The sequence below is a fragment of the Cervus canadensis genome, chromosome 14 (genome assembly GCF_019320065.1).
Source record: "Cervus canadensis isolate Bull #8, Minnesota chromosome 14, ASM1932006v1, whole genome shotgun sequence".
In the NCBI taxonomy this organism is placed as follows: Eukaryota; Metazoa; Chordata; class Mammalia; order Artiodactyla; family Cervidae; genus Cervus; species Cervus canadensis.
Window position 1 is genome coordinate 27485253 of NC_057399.1, and position 15666 is coordinate 27500918.

A 15666-nucleotide genomic window follows, 5' to 3' on the forward strand; every position below is an offset into this window, starting at 1 on the left:
GAAAGGACTCCTAAGAAACCCAGTATAGTTTTTGCAAGCTATTTCAGACCCTAGGAGATAGTAACTACAACAGAAATCTTCAAATTTTTATTTAATATGCTGGAAAGCAAAGACAACATTTCCCCTTTCTGAACATAGTTTTTTTTTTTTTTTTTTTAAAGGTTTCTTTAATAGACAAAAGTTAGATTTCCTTTTGTCTTTTTTACAGTGAGATTCTTTTACAGAATCCCACTGCCTTTTGAAAATGACCTGCCAATACTAGGAACTGCCATCAGGAGAGGTCAGAGTCCCAGGTTATTTAGAATTCCAAATTTAAGCAGTAGGGAGAAGGGGGGACTGGTGTCTGTTCCTTCACTAAGAACTGAGTTCTTCCCAGCTTGCCAAGTCCTTGCTCTCACATGGCTTAAGTTCCATAGGAGGTGAGTGGGAATCCAGCAACAATAACAGAGATTTAATATTTGTACACCCAACTGCTGTCTTCGAAGCACCTTCTCATACATTCTCAGATCTAATGCTCAAACCACACTGGTACTGCTGGGCTCAGACATTCACTGTCCTGCACAAGGTCGAGTTCATAAATGGCAGAGCAGCCTGCCTGCCCGGCCACACCCACTCTCACCCATGCTGGTGAGGAAGGCAGGCTGGCAGAGTCAAGGGCTGGCACTCACATCACCGTCTGTTGTGGGGTCCTGAGTGCAGCTTTAAGGCCTGCACTCCTCCATGATTTTATGAAGAATGTAGCTGCTTTTAAAACTGCTAAATTATTATTTCCTCTCTTTCTCTTTGAAACAGCAAACCTGAAAAACTGTCCATCCCATTTCTTTTATGTAACAACAACAACAAAAGGGGGTTTACTACGCTGCTGTGCTAGAGAAAAGACTGCCAACCAACTCCAGATCCTGATTCCCCTGACAATTCCTGGCATCTATCTAGGGCAGCTTTTAATTGGGCCAACATCTGGAAAGAATAGAACCTTTATGTGACAGAGTTGGGAAAAGAATACCTTTAAAAAAATTTTTTTGTTGTTGTTGTTGAAGGATAATTGCTTTACAGAATTTTGCTGTTTTCTGTTAAACCTCAACATGAATCAGCCACAGGTATACATACATCCCCTCCCTTTTGAACCTCCCTCCTGTCTCCCTCCCCATCCCATCCCTCTAGGTTGATACAGAGACCCTGTTTGAGTTTCCTGAGCCACACAGCAAATTCCCATTGGCTATCTATTTTACATATGGTAATGTAAGTTTCCATGTTACCCCTTCCACACATCTCACCCTCTCCTCCCCTCTTCCCATGTCCCTAAGTCTATTCTCTATGTCTGTTTCTCCACTGCTGCCCTGTAAGTAAATTCTTCAGTACCATTTTTCTAGATTCTGTATATATGTGTTAGAATATGATATTTATCTTTTTCTTTCTGACTTACTTCAGCACTGCTCATTATTAGAGAAATACAAATCAAAACTACAATAAGATATCACCTCACACAGGTCAGAACGGCCATCATCAAAAAGTCGACAAGCAATAAATGCTGGAGAGGGTGTGGAGAAAAGGGAACACTCTTGCACTGTTGGTGGGAATATAAATTGATACAGCCACTATGGAAGACGGTATGGGGGTTCCTTAAAAAAAAACTAATCCCACTCCTAGGCATATACCCTGAGGAAACCAAAATTGAAAAAGAATACCTTTTAAAATTCATTGTTGTGACTTCCCTGGTGGTCCAGCGGCTAAGACGCTGCACTCCCAATGCAGGGGGCCGGGATTCAACCCCTGGTCAGGGAACTAGATCCCACATGCTGCAACTAAAACCCAGCGCAGCCAAAAAAAAAACAGATAAGCCCAAATTCCACTCCTGTGTTCCCTACTTCCCTCCCCCCAACATATCTCACCTCTAATTGCAGATCCTGAACTGTAGGTTCAAGAACATATCTCTCCGGAAAGTCTATAATAATCTTAGAATTAAGAAGAAAAAAGTGATACATCTCTTGAACACTATGTGCCAGGCACTGCGTGGGGCCCTACGGATGTCTGGATGATTGGGCAAGACCCCTGCTCTCTAGCTGCTCCCCGTACAGTAGGCAGGACATAACTGCACGCGATTATTACAGAACAAAGTCATCCATGATATAACAGAGGTAAGTGCGGGAGACTGAGGGCAGCCTGGAAGCAGTGACTACCAGTCACAGCCTGGGAGCATGGGGAAGGGCCAAGAGAGAGCTGTTTCTAGAAAGAAGGCATTCACAGTGATCAGCATGGGTACCGAGGACCTGGGATAGACACCTCAGTGTGGCCAGAGTCAGGGGTGTGTTCAAGGTAGCAGCAGGAGGTGGACACGCTCCCGTGAGGGGAAGACTGTAAAGGATTTGTGTGCTGTGGAGCATGGGTAGATAACAGAAGGCCAGTGGAAGACCCTAAGGGAAGGACTTGGCCAATTTTGTTTATTTTAAAAATCTGACACTCTGGAGGAGGGTATTAGGAGGTAATACCAAAATGTGGGTGTTCCTTAGTCAGGGGGCCTCGCTTTTCCATCTATCTCACTGTGAATCTACAGTCTGACAAACTAAAGCAGAACGCTGACCTCTTCCCTGAGTCCTAAACCCACACGTCTAACTACCTACTTGATTCTCCGCTTCAGTGGCTCACTGACACCCTGAAACTGACATGTCCGGATTGGAGACCTTGATGTTCCCTCACAACCCTTCCCCCATGCCATCCTTTTCCATCTTGATAAACAGTCACAAAAGCCACGCAAGTGCTCAAGTTAGAATGCTGGCTCATCGATCATTCCAGTCATGCCCTCACCCCTACTTGCAACCACAAACCAGTCCAGTCCCTCCTAACTGTGAAGTGTACCTGGAATTTACTCCTTTCCCTCTTCCTAGCCTACACCTTAGCTCGCTTCTGCCTATTGCTCTAAGCCAGGGTTTCTCAGGCTAGTGCGGCTGACATTTGTGGGCAGGCAGTTGTTTCGGGGGACAGTTCTGTGCATCGCAGGGTGTGTAGCAGTATCTCTGGGTCTAGTCGCTGGACACGCGTTGCATCCCCTCCCCCGAGATGTGACAGCATTGTCTAATGACCCTGGGGGACAACACCAGCCCTAGTCGAAACCACTGCTCTCACTTCACTCCGTCCCTCTCTTCCAGGCTTGGGACCCTCCATTACACTGGCCTCGCCTTTAGGTGCTTGAATTCATGCACCCCTTCCTGGCCCCAGGGCTCAGCGGAAGCTGTTCTATCAAGAAAGTTCTCAATCCCACTCTTCTGTTATCTGGCTCCTTCTCAAGCTTGTGATCCCAGCCCTGGGTCACCTCCTTAGAACCCCCTGAATACCTTGTCTAAAAGGTAGCAGCCCTGCCTGTGTTGATTTTCTTCATAACGCTTTTAAAGGCAGTAATCATTTTATTATGTCTACTTTTTCTGGTCGTCTCTACCACAAGTACAAAAGCAGGACCAGGACCGGATTACGTCTATCCTGCCCCTGTCTTACCTCCAAGGCCTAGCTCAGTGCCAAGCTAAATAAATATTTGCCGACTAAATAAATGAGTGAATCCACAGATGTATCATACAATCAGAGATACGTTTTACAGCCCAGGCACTGACCACACCCATAAAAACAACAAACCTACAATATGAAAAATTAGCTCAGAAGAACTAGAATGTCACCAAGACAGTCTATATATATCAGTTCTGTGCTCAGTAACCAAATGCAGCCTGGTCCACAATGCAAAGTAGATGACAGCACACCTTGGATGAAAAGAAAGCTCTGACATGACAGGAGTGGCTCTTCTCTCCACTGGGAAGGAAGTACAGCTAGGCCCTATGACTGAACCCAACTCTTCATAACTCCTTATTTCCCTTATAATTACACCCAATTTATATCTCTGGTGTCTAGGGGTGTGTGTGTGTGTGTGTGTGTGTGCATGCATTGGGAATTGAACAAAATAGATTCAGGAGGATAGAATATCTTATCACTACAGTCTCCAGAGACCACATCCACCCTCTTTCTCTCCTCTCCCTAGTGATGTGCTGTGTGTCTTTGGGGTGAAGGCTTCCAAGCAGAGAGTGAGCCTCTTCACTGTCCTAAGGAAAGTCTTAGACATAGTGAACTGAACTCACCAGAAGAGATCATCCTTTCATAACAAAAGCACCAGACACTGAACTGCACTCACCGGAAAAGGCAGGTGTGCTTTTGGGGGGGAACTTGATTCCCATAGGGGAAAATAACTTCTAAAATAGTCACCCTTGGACCCAGTGCTTCCTTTATCAGATCTTTTAGCCATTGAGCAGATTTTTAGTGAGACATCACTCCCCCTGTGACAGTCTATGGAACGGTTAGCTTTTAAAACAGTCCAGAATATGCCACCCCTCCAAGCAGATCTCAACCCTCCCTGTCAATTTGGAGTGCTGTGGTCAAGAATGATTTTTGAAGTTACGACTTTCTCATTTTATTTCCCATGTTCTGGCCAGTGCCCATGGGATCGATTTGTTTTTCATTTCAAAATGACTATGTACTCTAGTCAACTCAGTGGGCATGAGTTTGAGCAAACTTCAGGAGATGGTGAAGGACAGGGAAGCTTGGCGTGTTGCAGTCCATGGGGTTGCAAGGAGTCAGACATGAATTAGTGACTGGACAATGATGTCCTTTCTAGAGAAGAGTATTCTTGAGGCTACAATTCGGATTCTATCCTCAGAGGTGAAACACTTTGGAGGAGAAAATTTGGCTTCTGAACCACCGAATTAGGGAAATCATGCTTTAAAATTGTTGAATTTTGTTCATTTTTCCCATTCTAAAGGTGGCTGGGTTTGTCTGTGCCGCTGGCCCCCAGTGTTCTACTGGATAATGGAGCGTTTTTCCATTTTAATTGTCTGTCGTAGGCACCACAGTGTTCAGAGGACAGTGTACTGGTTCCATGATCTCTAGGATCTGATGGACTCTAGAGAGAGACAGTTGGGGTTAGAATCCCAGTTTTATCCTGCCACTTACTGGTTGTTCTGTGGCCCAGAGCAGGTTACTTAACCTCTCAGTACCTCGTGTTCTCCTCTGTCCTAATTCATAGGGTTGTCATAAGAGTGAGTTAATAATTCTAAAGTGCTTAAAATGGTGGCTAGTATATGTTAAACACTTAATAAATGTTAGCTCTTATTACCAGCATAGCTTTGAAAGTGCTTTTAGTTGGCAATAATTACACTTTATCCTGATGAAATAGTAGATTTCAGGCTAGAATATACCCACTTGAGTTTGATAAATAAGATGCTTCCAGCAACCAATGATCCAAATGTCATAAAATATTAAAAGTCCTGAATAAGCACATGGCATATGTCCTATTAGCATCTGTTAAGTAGATAAATACCTAGAACCTAACACACATTGTCTGTCATCTTTTTTGGAATCCAGAATGAAGAATTTCAGAATTTTAAAATTCTATGATCTTATGCAATATCTTAAGAGCTGCCTTTAAAAATCCTTAAGCACACGAGGAGAGGGAAGTGGGGTGGTAGTGATAAAAATGGTTAAGCCCTGAGCATTGCGACAGGGACTGGCTGACCAGACCAGAACCCCATTGGCCAAGCTGTGCAGGGAGGCATGCAGATGGCCTGTACATATTAACCCTTTTAACTTGAAAACAAAAGTGCCCTTGTGCCCTGGGAGCAGGAGCTCCAGCTCAGATGGCCCAACTGGCTATAGAAACACTGGAAACTCCAGCCTCCCAGCCTGCCATGAACACCAAATGCAACAATGCAGTGTTTCTTGTTGCCCCGGAAGGAAGCTGTGCAGTAAGTTTGGGGTGTAGCCTATTATCGCCTGGAGTTAGAGTTTGGGGGAGTTTCCATGGTTAACCAGGATGCAGAAGCATAACAAACCTGGGTGGCTTAACAAACAGGATCAGGGCCATATGAGTGCTAAAAGAGGTCACTTAGGAATGAATAGCTCAGGTAATCACTCTGGGGTGTGATAGGGGGGCTTCTCCTCTTATTTACAAGCTGCAGATCATTTTCACTTAATTACCTGCCACATCTTGCTTGAAAGTCATCAAGGAAGATTTCAAACCACTTGCTTGAGGACTTTTTGGGAAAGAAGTCAGAAGGGCAGGTGATCCTCTATGAAAGCTGACAGACTTGGAGGAAAGATCTGTACAAAGGGGTGGATGGCAATGGTAGACGATTATACATGCTTCTACATCAAATGAGATTAGGACTCCCCCTCTCTGAATGGGGCAGCTCATTTCCTTGTTGCTTAATTTTAAAAGCGCCAAGGAAGCCCACCACTAGAAGCACATCTTTCTCTCTTATTTCTGAAACCCCTGCTGTCGGGAAGGAAAGACTTGTCTTCTTTCAGCTCCATCTACCCTCTGATGCCCAGGCCAGACCAGGGCCAGCTCCAGAATGCTAAGTGACACTTCTCCCCCTGAGCCCAGCACTGGGGGAGGTAGTTGCACTGCCTGCCATGCTCCGTTCTAACAGAACTAATCTGATTAGAAATCAGAGGCTGAGAGATCCTGCCTTTGCTAATTCAACAGAGACTTCACTCTTTGGCATTCCATTTTTCCCAGGACTTGTTCACACTGTTAAATCATTTGATTCTCACAGTACTGTGAGCTGGTAAAGGCAGGTATTAGGTACATTTCATTAGTGAGAAACATTAAGATTCAGACCAATTAGGGAAAGTGTCTAAAATGATACAGTGTGTGCATGCTCAGTCATATCCGACTCTTTGCGACCCCATGGGGTGTAGCCTGCCAAGCTCCTCTGTTCGTGGGATTTCCCAGGCAAGAATACTGGAGTGGGTTGCCATTGCCAAGGGATCTTCCCAATGAAGAGACTGAACCCACGTCTCCTGTGTCTCCTGCATCGGCAGGCAGATTCTTCACCACTGAGTCACCTCGGAAGCCCAAGATGATACAACTAGTGTCTAAAAGAGCTGGACTCATATCTGTGAGTCTGCGCTCAGTCACTGACACCTATCCTCCACTTAAAAGGGTAGTTGGGTTTGACTGAAAAACCTTCTCACTACTAACATTTTAATAGTTCTTTGCTGTGAGCTCTGCTCTGGCCAGAATAGGATGCAGCATCACTGGCTTCCACCTCCTCGATCTCAATAGCACCACCCTCCATTGTGACAAACAAAATGTATCCAGACATTGCTGACTGTTCCCTGGTCACTGGTTGAGAACCACTGGTGTAGGGTGCTGTGGATTACGATGGATTAGGAATAATGTAACCTAGCGGGACCCTGCGGGGCCTTCCCAGGACAGGCCTTCCCCCCTCCCGCCATGCTCTGCTTCAGCTCCTCTCTAAAGTACACAGAAAACGGTACTTGATGCAAATTTCCTGAGTTGTTTCACAGATGTGAAAACGCCCCACCAAATGGAAGATGTTAACCACTTGATGTCCATGAGTAAACAGCCCCAGGTCTCTTTGAGCCTAAGGACTGATGAAGGTAACCCCCATGACACCACCCTGCTCCCTCAGCATCAGCCAATCAGAGAATTGTTTACAATCTGATCAGTATCCTGTGACTCTCCACTCTCTCACCTGGCTTTTTAAAATGCTTTGCCAAACAGGGGCTCTGTGACAATCTAGAAAGGTGGGATGGGGAGGAAGGTGGGAGGAAGGTTCGGGAGGGAGGGGACATGGGTGTACCTATGGCTGATTCTTGTTGATGTGCGACAGAAAACCATAAAATTCTATAAAGCAATTATCCTCAATCAAAAAAATAAGGTCATTTAAAAAATAAATAAATAAAAGCAAAAAAATGCTTTGCCAAAACCCTTCAGGGAGCTCAAGAGCTTTTAGGGCCTGAGCCTCCTTGCATGGCCCTGCAATAAACCTTTCTCTGCTCCAAACTCCACCTCACTGTATGTGGGAACATGAACTTATATTAACACTAACACTCAGAAGGCCAGAGGATCACTCTTCCTACAGACCAGTGGAGGTTTACTGATGACAAGGGCTGCTCAATACAGAGGCAAGGTTGTCTCTGTTCAGCTACAGAGTGTCGCTCCATCAGGGCAGAGGTAAGGGTCTTATTTCTGGAAGTGGAGGCTTTCTAGAGTCTAAAGGGAAGAAGAGCAGTTAGCGCTGGGATGCATGCCAACTCTCCCTTCTTCCCATCTCAAAATGTTATTTTTCCAATTTTTGAATAAGCAAAACATTTATATGGTTCAAAGTTAAATATGCATCAAAAGTACATACAGAAAAGCTTCCTTCAACCCAAGATTCCCACCACCCAGTTCTCCCCAGAGGCAGGCAATGTTGACATCTGCCTGTGTATCTTCCCATGGATGTTTTATGAAAGAGCTTGTATTTAAATAAATATTTCCTCTTAGTTCAAAGTATTGCTGAGTCATGAGTTCACTCATGTTTCAAAAGTCATCAAGTGCATCAAACAGGGCGCTCAAAGCCGGTGCCCTGGCACAACCCTGAGGGATGGGAGGGGGAGGGCGGTGGGAGAGGGGTCCAGGATGGGGGACGCATGTACACCCACGGCTGATTCATGTCAATGTATGGCAAAAACCACTACAATACTGTAAAGTAACTAGCCTCCAATTAAAATAAATAAATAAATTTTTTTAAAAAGTCATCAAGGACATCTTCACTGACAGTGTGGACCGAGGAAGGCGTGGCTCCTCCCAAATGTCCCTGCCTGCCTCCACTGAGAGGGACACAGGCTGAGACAATGGATTTACATGACAACCTAGGTCTTAAAAGTCAAAATGAAAAAAAAAAAAAAAAAAAACCCTGGGAATTTGGGTCAAGGACCCTGTTTATAGCTAGAGCGGTCAGTTTCCTCCTAGGGCACTGTGAGTGCTCTTATGAAGTGTGCCCATCTTGGTGGGAATTGGTTAACACGATGAAGAGGTCATCTGAAGTCGAGGTACTGGTGCTAAAGGTGGACCCTCCAGACCTACAGTAGCCTGTGGAAGTCATCAAAACCAGAATCTCCTCGGGGGAGGAGGCCCTGTTGTGGGCAGGCCCAGGATGGAAGGAGGAAGAGAGGAGGGAGGGTGACAGGCTTGGAATGACAACTTTTGGCGTGAGAGGTGAGAAAGGGAGAAAAGCAAATGGTGGCACTAAAAATTTCCCATGCCTGTCCACGGCCAGCCAACTTGGAAACACTGATTCTCATGGACAAGTCACAAAATTAGGACATCCTATGACTGGAGCTTTTCATGTTCCTGATAGAGAATTGCTAGGTGACCTGGGATAAGCCATTGAACCACAATGACATATTTGTTTTGGAAGGGTGGGAGTAGATGTGGGCAATTTCCTCACATCCAAAAGAAAGAAAACTCAGGCCTCCAGCACTGGTCTTTTATTCAAGTTTAAACCACTCATAAAGTGAACTGATGTCCTGCTTTCTGCTTCCTTCCTTATGACCTTGTTAAAAAAAAAATCTCATCTTCAAACTTCTCTAGTTCCACCAATAGCAGAAAACTTCTATCAGTTACTATGATTGAAAACTTCCAGGCCAACTTTCATTGTAATTTGTACTGTCATTTCACCATGTCACTAACCACCAAACCAATGTCACAGTAACTCACTGCCTAGAATTGTGCTGTCATATGGTAGCCATTAGCCACATGTGTTTATTTAACTAAAATTTAAAAAATTCCTTCCTCAAACACATGGGTCACATTTCAAAAGTCCAGCAGCAACATACAGCTTTTAACTACTGTATTAGTACAGATCATAGAACATTTCCATCACTGCCAAAAGTTCTAATGGACGGTGCTGGCTCAGAATATGAAATCCAAACGCCTCCAAACAGCACTCAAAGCTAGCAGTCACGTACAGCCAGGCCACACTTCCAAAATTTCCTCTGCTTTCTCCAAACAATGGCACTTAGCTTTGTTTAGGCCAGACTCGTGTCCCTCAAACAAATTACATTCACCCCCGAAGATTCTGTGCCTGTGCCTATTCGATTCCCCATCACTGAGACACATGAGTAGATCAATCAACACACAGTCCCTGAACGAGTGGGATTTTCTGCCATGACAAAAAGCAATGAGGCATCTAAGAGATTTTTATCCCAGCAAAATGTTCTGCTAACAAACAAGTCCCAAAAAAGGACGTTTCCCCAGAAGACTGTAATGAGCTTTGTGCTCATCAGGATTTGCTAGAGAATTAAGTAAAATGCCACTCATATTGGCACTTAATATCAATTTGACTTATTTAATTTTTTCATGTGGGTCTCCTATTTTTTTTTCTCTTAAATAAACTGTATGGATATAGGAAGAAGGGACCAGGCCTTACATGCATTTCTTTTACATCTTCCTCTCCTATCCCACCTCCTTACCCAAACAGTGCAGAGACTGCAAACTGGCCCCCATGTGAGGACAAGATACAAGTGATACAGTTTGTTGCTTTTTTCAGAGTGGTTTTCTTTGTTTTGTTTTGGGGGGGAGGCTTTTTTTTTTTTTTGATAGAAACAGAAAGTTTGCTTTATTTAGGAGACCAGCACCTGGGGAAACAGTGGATTGCTGTCCAGAAACCAACTGCAAAATTCTGCCAGACCATGAAGGTTTTTAAAGGGAGAATCATTCAGGGAAAGGGTCAGAATCTTTGTTATCGTCCACTGTGTACAGACTTCCTGAGTGTATTTTTTAATAATTTTGAGTCAGTTGCCAATCTTTCAACAGTTAGGAGTTTTACATCAGAATCCACATTCTTTATTTCTTGAAAAATCAGTTATCTGGCAACCCTGGGTAAGGCCTCACACAAAGGTTTATTAGCTAGTGCTTAAGGCCATCTGTCCCCTTTACAGAAGGAATGTATCCTCTTGTTTACCACCTTCTCTCTGCTTGTTTTATTCCCTTATTATCTGCCTGGCCCCTGAGGCCTGGGCATTTACAATTCTTGCAGAAGATACCCAATAAATGAACTGAGAACAGAAACACCACACTCCTTAATAAAGCCAGGCAGCTCTTAATACCTGTCTTCATGGGCAACACGTTTGTTCTAAGCAGCTAAAATCAAAATTCTTATCTCAGTCATTAGCTAAAGGCATTAACCTTCCCAACTGATTTTAACTATTCTTCCTGGGCTTGCCAGGAACTGATAATGGATTAGAGAAATGGTCAACCGTAGGAACAAAAAGCAGTCAGCCTAAATAGTCACATGAAACTAATTGAGACTCAGAGAGCATAACCGTGTTCCATGAACTCTGAGTGTTCCCTAAAAACACGTGGACATCACAGCACTCATGATGCTGAGTGTTGCTGGCAGCTGCCCAATGAATCTTGATACAGAAAACCTAAACCCTCTCATTAACTCTAACCCTATATTGATTTCTCCTCTTCTGAACCTTTGTTACAGACTACTGTGTTCTAAAATTGTTTTCATGTCTTGGTGCTCCCACTCAACTTTAAGTTCCTTATAAACTCTTGTGATATTCTTCTCACACCTAGCACCCAAGATCAGGGTATTCTTAACCTGGACTGTCTTCAGTCACAGGCAAAATCCAATGGGTCATTTAAAGGAGCATACCCCATGGTCAAGGTTTCAAGACTGGGAAAGAAATTAATTTTAAGGTATTTATAAAAGGGGCAATAGTTATGAAATGTATAGTGGGTTTGATTACACCAATCTAGTCTGTTATTATTCCCAGCTTTCTGTCATCTGCACACTTGCAGAGTATAAATCTGATGTCTTCATGAAGGTCATGGGTAAACATATGAAGCTATACAGGGACAGCTTATGCATCTTGTCAGTAAAGACTAAGTGAATAAGGAACAAAACTTCTATTCTTTGGGAACATTAGTCTAACCAGGTACAACCTTCTAATTATAATACTTTATCCATACTTTTCCACCTTGTCTGAAAGGATGCAACAAGAATATGCCAGCTATCTTTAAATCAAGATTCATTAAACTTGAGAATTCTCCTTATCTGCAACCAATTTAATGATTCTTTCATAACAGGAAGTGCAGTTAATTTGACATAAACTCCATCTTTATGAACCTCTGCAGCTTTGTAAAAGACACGTGTTTCTTCTCTAAATGTACATAGCTATACTAATCCATGCTCAAATTATGCTGAGGGACAGTTTCACATCTGGTCTCCAGAACGTACCTTTCCCTCATTTTTGAAAACAGGGATGATATTTGTTCATCTCCTGACTTTTGGTAAGTCTTCTAGTCTCCTAATTTTTCAAAGTTCACTCAGTGGTTTCCCTTTTCTAGCTTCGAGTTCTTTTATCTGGGAAATGGTTTAACTGGGCCTAGAGACAAACGCATCTGCAGCAGCTAACATAACTCCTGCTATCAACTCTTATAAGGCCACCATTAACACCTCCAGTTTAAAGACCTTTTGCTTAATGTTAAAGAATTAAATTGAATAGTTTTAGCTGGGCCATTACCTGTTAGCAAAGCAACACTTTTTCTCTACATGATCCCTTCTTCTCGTTTTGTACATCAACAGAATATTAACTGAGGGCTACAGTTCTAGGCATTGTGTTGTGCTGTGGTGCTTTTCTTATAAAAAGGCTAAACACCTCTTCTCTTGTTAATCTTCCTTTTAAAATCAGAGATCATTAAAAAGCTATATCATCACACATGAAAAGACATCATTGTTTTTGTCCTCAAGTTTCCTGCATCTTCTCTTATTTATCAGAATCGTTTTCAGTCCTACAATGTGATTTTTAGTTTTTATAACCTTCCCAATATGCTGAGCCAAATTTCTTATTAGAGACATTCATCACAGAATCATACCTATAATATTGAAAACCTACTTTACTACTTATTGGGCAAGATACACTTAGCAGACTCCAAGTCACATTCCTTCTATCACTTGTGCATCACTAGAGAGCTTCTGTAAAGCGGAACAGAGTCAAGAATCACAGTGCATCTTGAAGCTGACTGAGAAAACTGCCTGAAAGTGATCTGAAGCAATGTCAGGTTGGCAGTCTGATGATCTCTGTGTTGGTCTCATGTTTGACCAAATTTACAAAGAGTCTTGGGTATGTCAGGTAGGATTTCATTTCCTACCTGTGCTTAAAAATAAATAATAATGTATTGCTGTCTCTGTTCAGATTTACACATTTTATAAGCTACAACATGACACATGAGCGCTCGTGAATATTTACCCTACCCTTCCCCATACACATCACCACTTTGGGTGGAAACCGCTCTGTTCATACTTCTAGGTTTGGCTGAGTAGAAAAGTCAGAAGAAAAGATACGTCAGGAAAAAGCACATATTATTCCACATGAAAATGGAACAGGAAATATATCATGTAAGTTCCACGACCTGAATCTGTGGGTAGATCACATGGCTCATGTACTTTATGACAGAACTTCTTGCTAGCTATCCATTACACAGTAAAATGCAAAAGGAAACATTAAGGTATAATAAACCTATGATACACAAACCATCTACTCCCAAGAGAGAAGGAGAGCAAGGTCTTTTAAAAGGTAAAATGTATAGTCAATTTAAAATCAGGAACAGTGGTGCTTGGGGACATATATTACCCAGTAATGCTTCTGAACATCAGCTTGGTTACCAGGAACGAAGAATTTATTGAAGTCAAAGAGTAGTCAGGCAAGATATGTTGGGAAGTGTGGAAAGAGATTTTTGTGAAATGGGCTGAAGAGATGGAATCTGAGAGGCTTAGTAAGGGGTGCGATGAAATTTCATTTAAAAATCCTTTTTAAGGGTGGAAAAAGTTTAAAATTTTGGAGGTAAGTAGCAAGTCAATTAAAAGATTCTATGGTAGACACAGAACACTTCACACACATAGGGCCTTCGTCTTAGGAAGGGTTTTCAAGTAACTATCTTCTGTTGATGTTCTATCACAGTAACTGTGGTGGGCAGAAAAATGTCCCCCACCCCCACCCCGAGATGTCCACACCCAAATCTTGGGATCTGTGAATATACTACACTACATGACAACAAGGAGTAAGGGTGGAGAGGAAATTAAGGTTGCTAATCAGATGACTTTAAAATAAAGGGAGTATGCTGGATTATCCAGGGGGGCTCAATGTAATCACAAGCATCCTTTACAGCAGTGGTTCCCAACCTTTTTGGTACCAGGTACTGGCTTTGTGCAAGCAATTTTTCTAAGAACTGGGTGGGTGAGGGGTAAGATTTCAGGATAACTCAAGCAAAGCAGCTGCCTTGGTGGCTTAGTCGGTAAAAGAATCCACTTGCAATGCAAGAGACTGCCTGCAATATAGGAGACCCAGGTTTGATCCCTAGGTCAGGAAGTTCCCCTGGAGAGGGACACAGCAACCCACTCCAGTATTCTTGCCTGGAAAATCCCTTGGACAGAAGAGCCTGGCGGGCTACAGTTCATAGAGTCACAAAGAGTCGGATGGCATGACTGAGTGAGCAAACTACCATCAAGAGCATTACATTTATTGTGCACTTCATTTCTATTATTATTACATCAGTTCTACGTCAGATCATCAGGCATTAGATCCTGCAAGTTAGGGACTTATAATTTAAAGTATCAGAACTGGAACTTTCCTGGCAGTCCAGAGGTCAAGACTTATCTTCTAATGCAGGGGGTGCAGGTTCAATCCATGCTCAGAGAGTTAGGATCCCATATGCCTCGGCAGCTACCCCCCAAAGCAAAACACAAAATAGAAGCAATATTGCAACAAATTCAACGAAGAGTTTAAAGAAGTGTCAGAATGATAAGGCCTGATAAAGACTCAGTTGGCCTTTCCTGGCTGCAAAAGGAAATCATGACTCGGAGAACACAGGCAACCTCAAGAAGCTGGAAACAGCAAGAAAACGGATTCTTCCCTGGAGCCTCCAGAAAGAAAGGCAGTTCTGTGGACACCTGGCTCTCACCCAGTGAGACCTATGTCAGACTGGTGACCTGCAGAACTGTAAGATAATACATTTATGTTGTCTAAGCCGCTAACTTTCTGGTCATTTGTTACAGAAACAGGAAGCTAAGGCAGTAACTTCCATACAAATGCTTTGGAGGAAGCAAAGGCTATGGCAATATTAGCATTCTAAGCAATAAAACAGTTCCTCTTTCTGAGTTGAAAAAAGAAAACAACACACTCATTCACCTTTTTATAGGTTTTCTCTTCATTTTGTTTCCCAGGTGCCGTGTCTCCATTCTCAGCAGCAGACGACATCTATAAGAAAGAAGTGGACCTATTTGAATTTAGAAGTTCTACATTGAAATACAATAGGCTAATAATATTGTTACCTAGAGAGTCTATTTCAGTTAATTACATTTTCGTTGTTATGGCTGTGGTCTCTAAGAAAGGAAGAAATTTCTCAAAATACTAAGAAAAAAAAAAATTCTGTGTTCCGCAATCTTTCCAAAATAATGCTTTACTTATAAACCATTTTAGTAGCATACTTTACTCCATATGCTCTAAGAAAGGTGCCATGGAAGTCCAAGTCCAGATCATGTGTATAAGTTTCTTTCTACAAACTCTTAAACCCTTTTCTTCTGGTTATATATGTCTCCTGTAAAAATATCTGGAAAGTACCAAAAAATATGAATCACAACAAAACAATTACTCAGTTCTACTGCCCTTGGGCAACTCTACTACTCACATTTTGGTATATTTGTTTTCACCTTTTGTTCCATGTACTTTCATATGAAAAATATTATGATACCATCTTAATCCAGCACTTCTCACTGAACATTTATGTAATGAGCATTTTCCCATTTGAATATAAAAACCTCAGTGTAGGAATAA

General features: G+C 42.6%; 1 protein-coding gene across 3 annotated transcripts in view; it reads right to left on the reverse strand.

The window, feature by feature from the left end:
* PIP5K1B (phosphatidylinositol-4-phosphate 5-kinase type 1 beta) overlaps positions 1-15666 on the reverse strand; it is a 330950-nt gene that overhangs the window by 190936 nt on the left and 124348 nt on the right. For all 3 annotated transcript variants that reach the window (XM_043487132.1, XM_043487131.1, XM_043487133.1), the window contains one exon: positions 15022-15090. In XM_043487132.1, coding sequence (XP_043343067.1) covers positions 15022-15090 — 69 coding nt within the window. The remainder of the gene's footprint in view (positions 1-15021; positions 15091-15666) is intronic.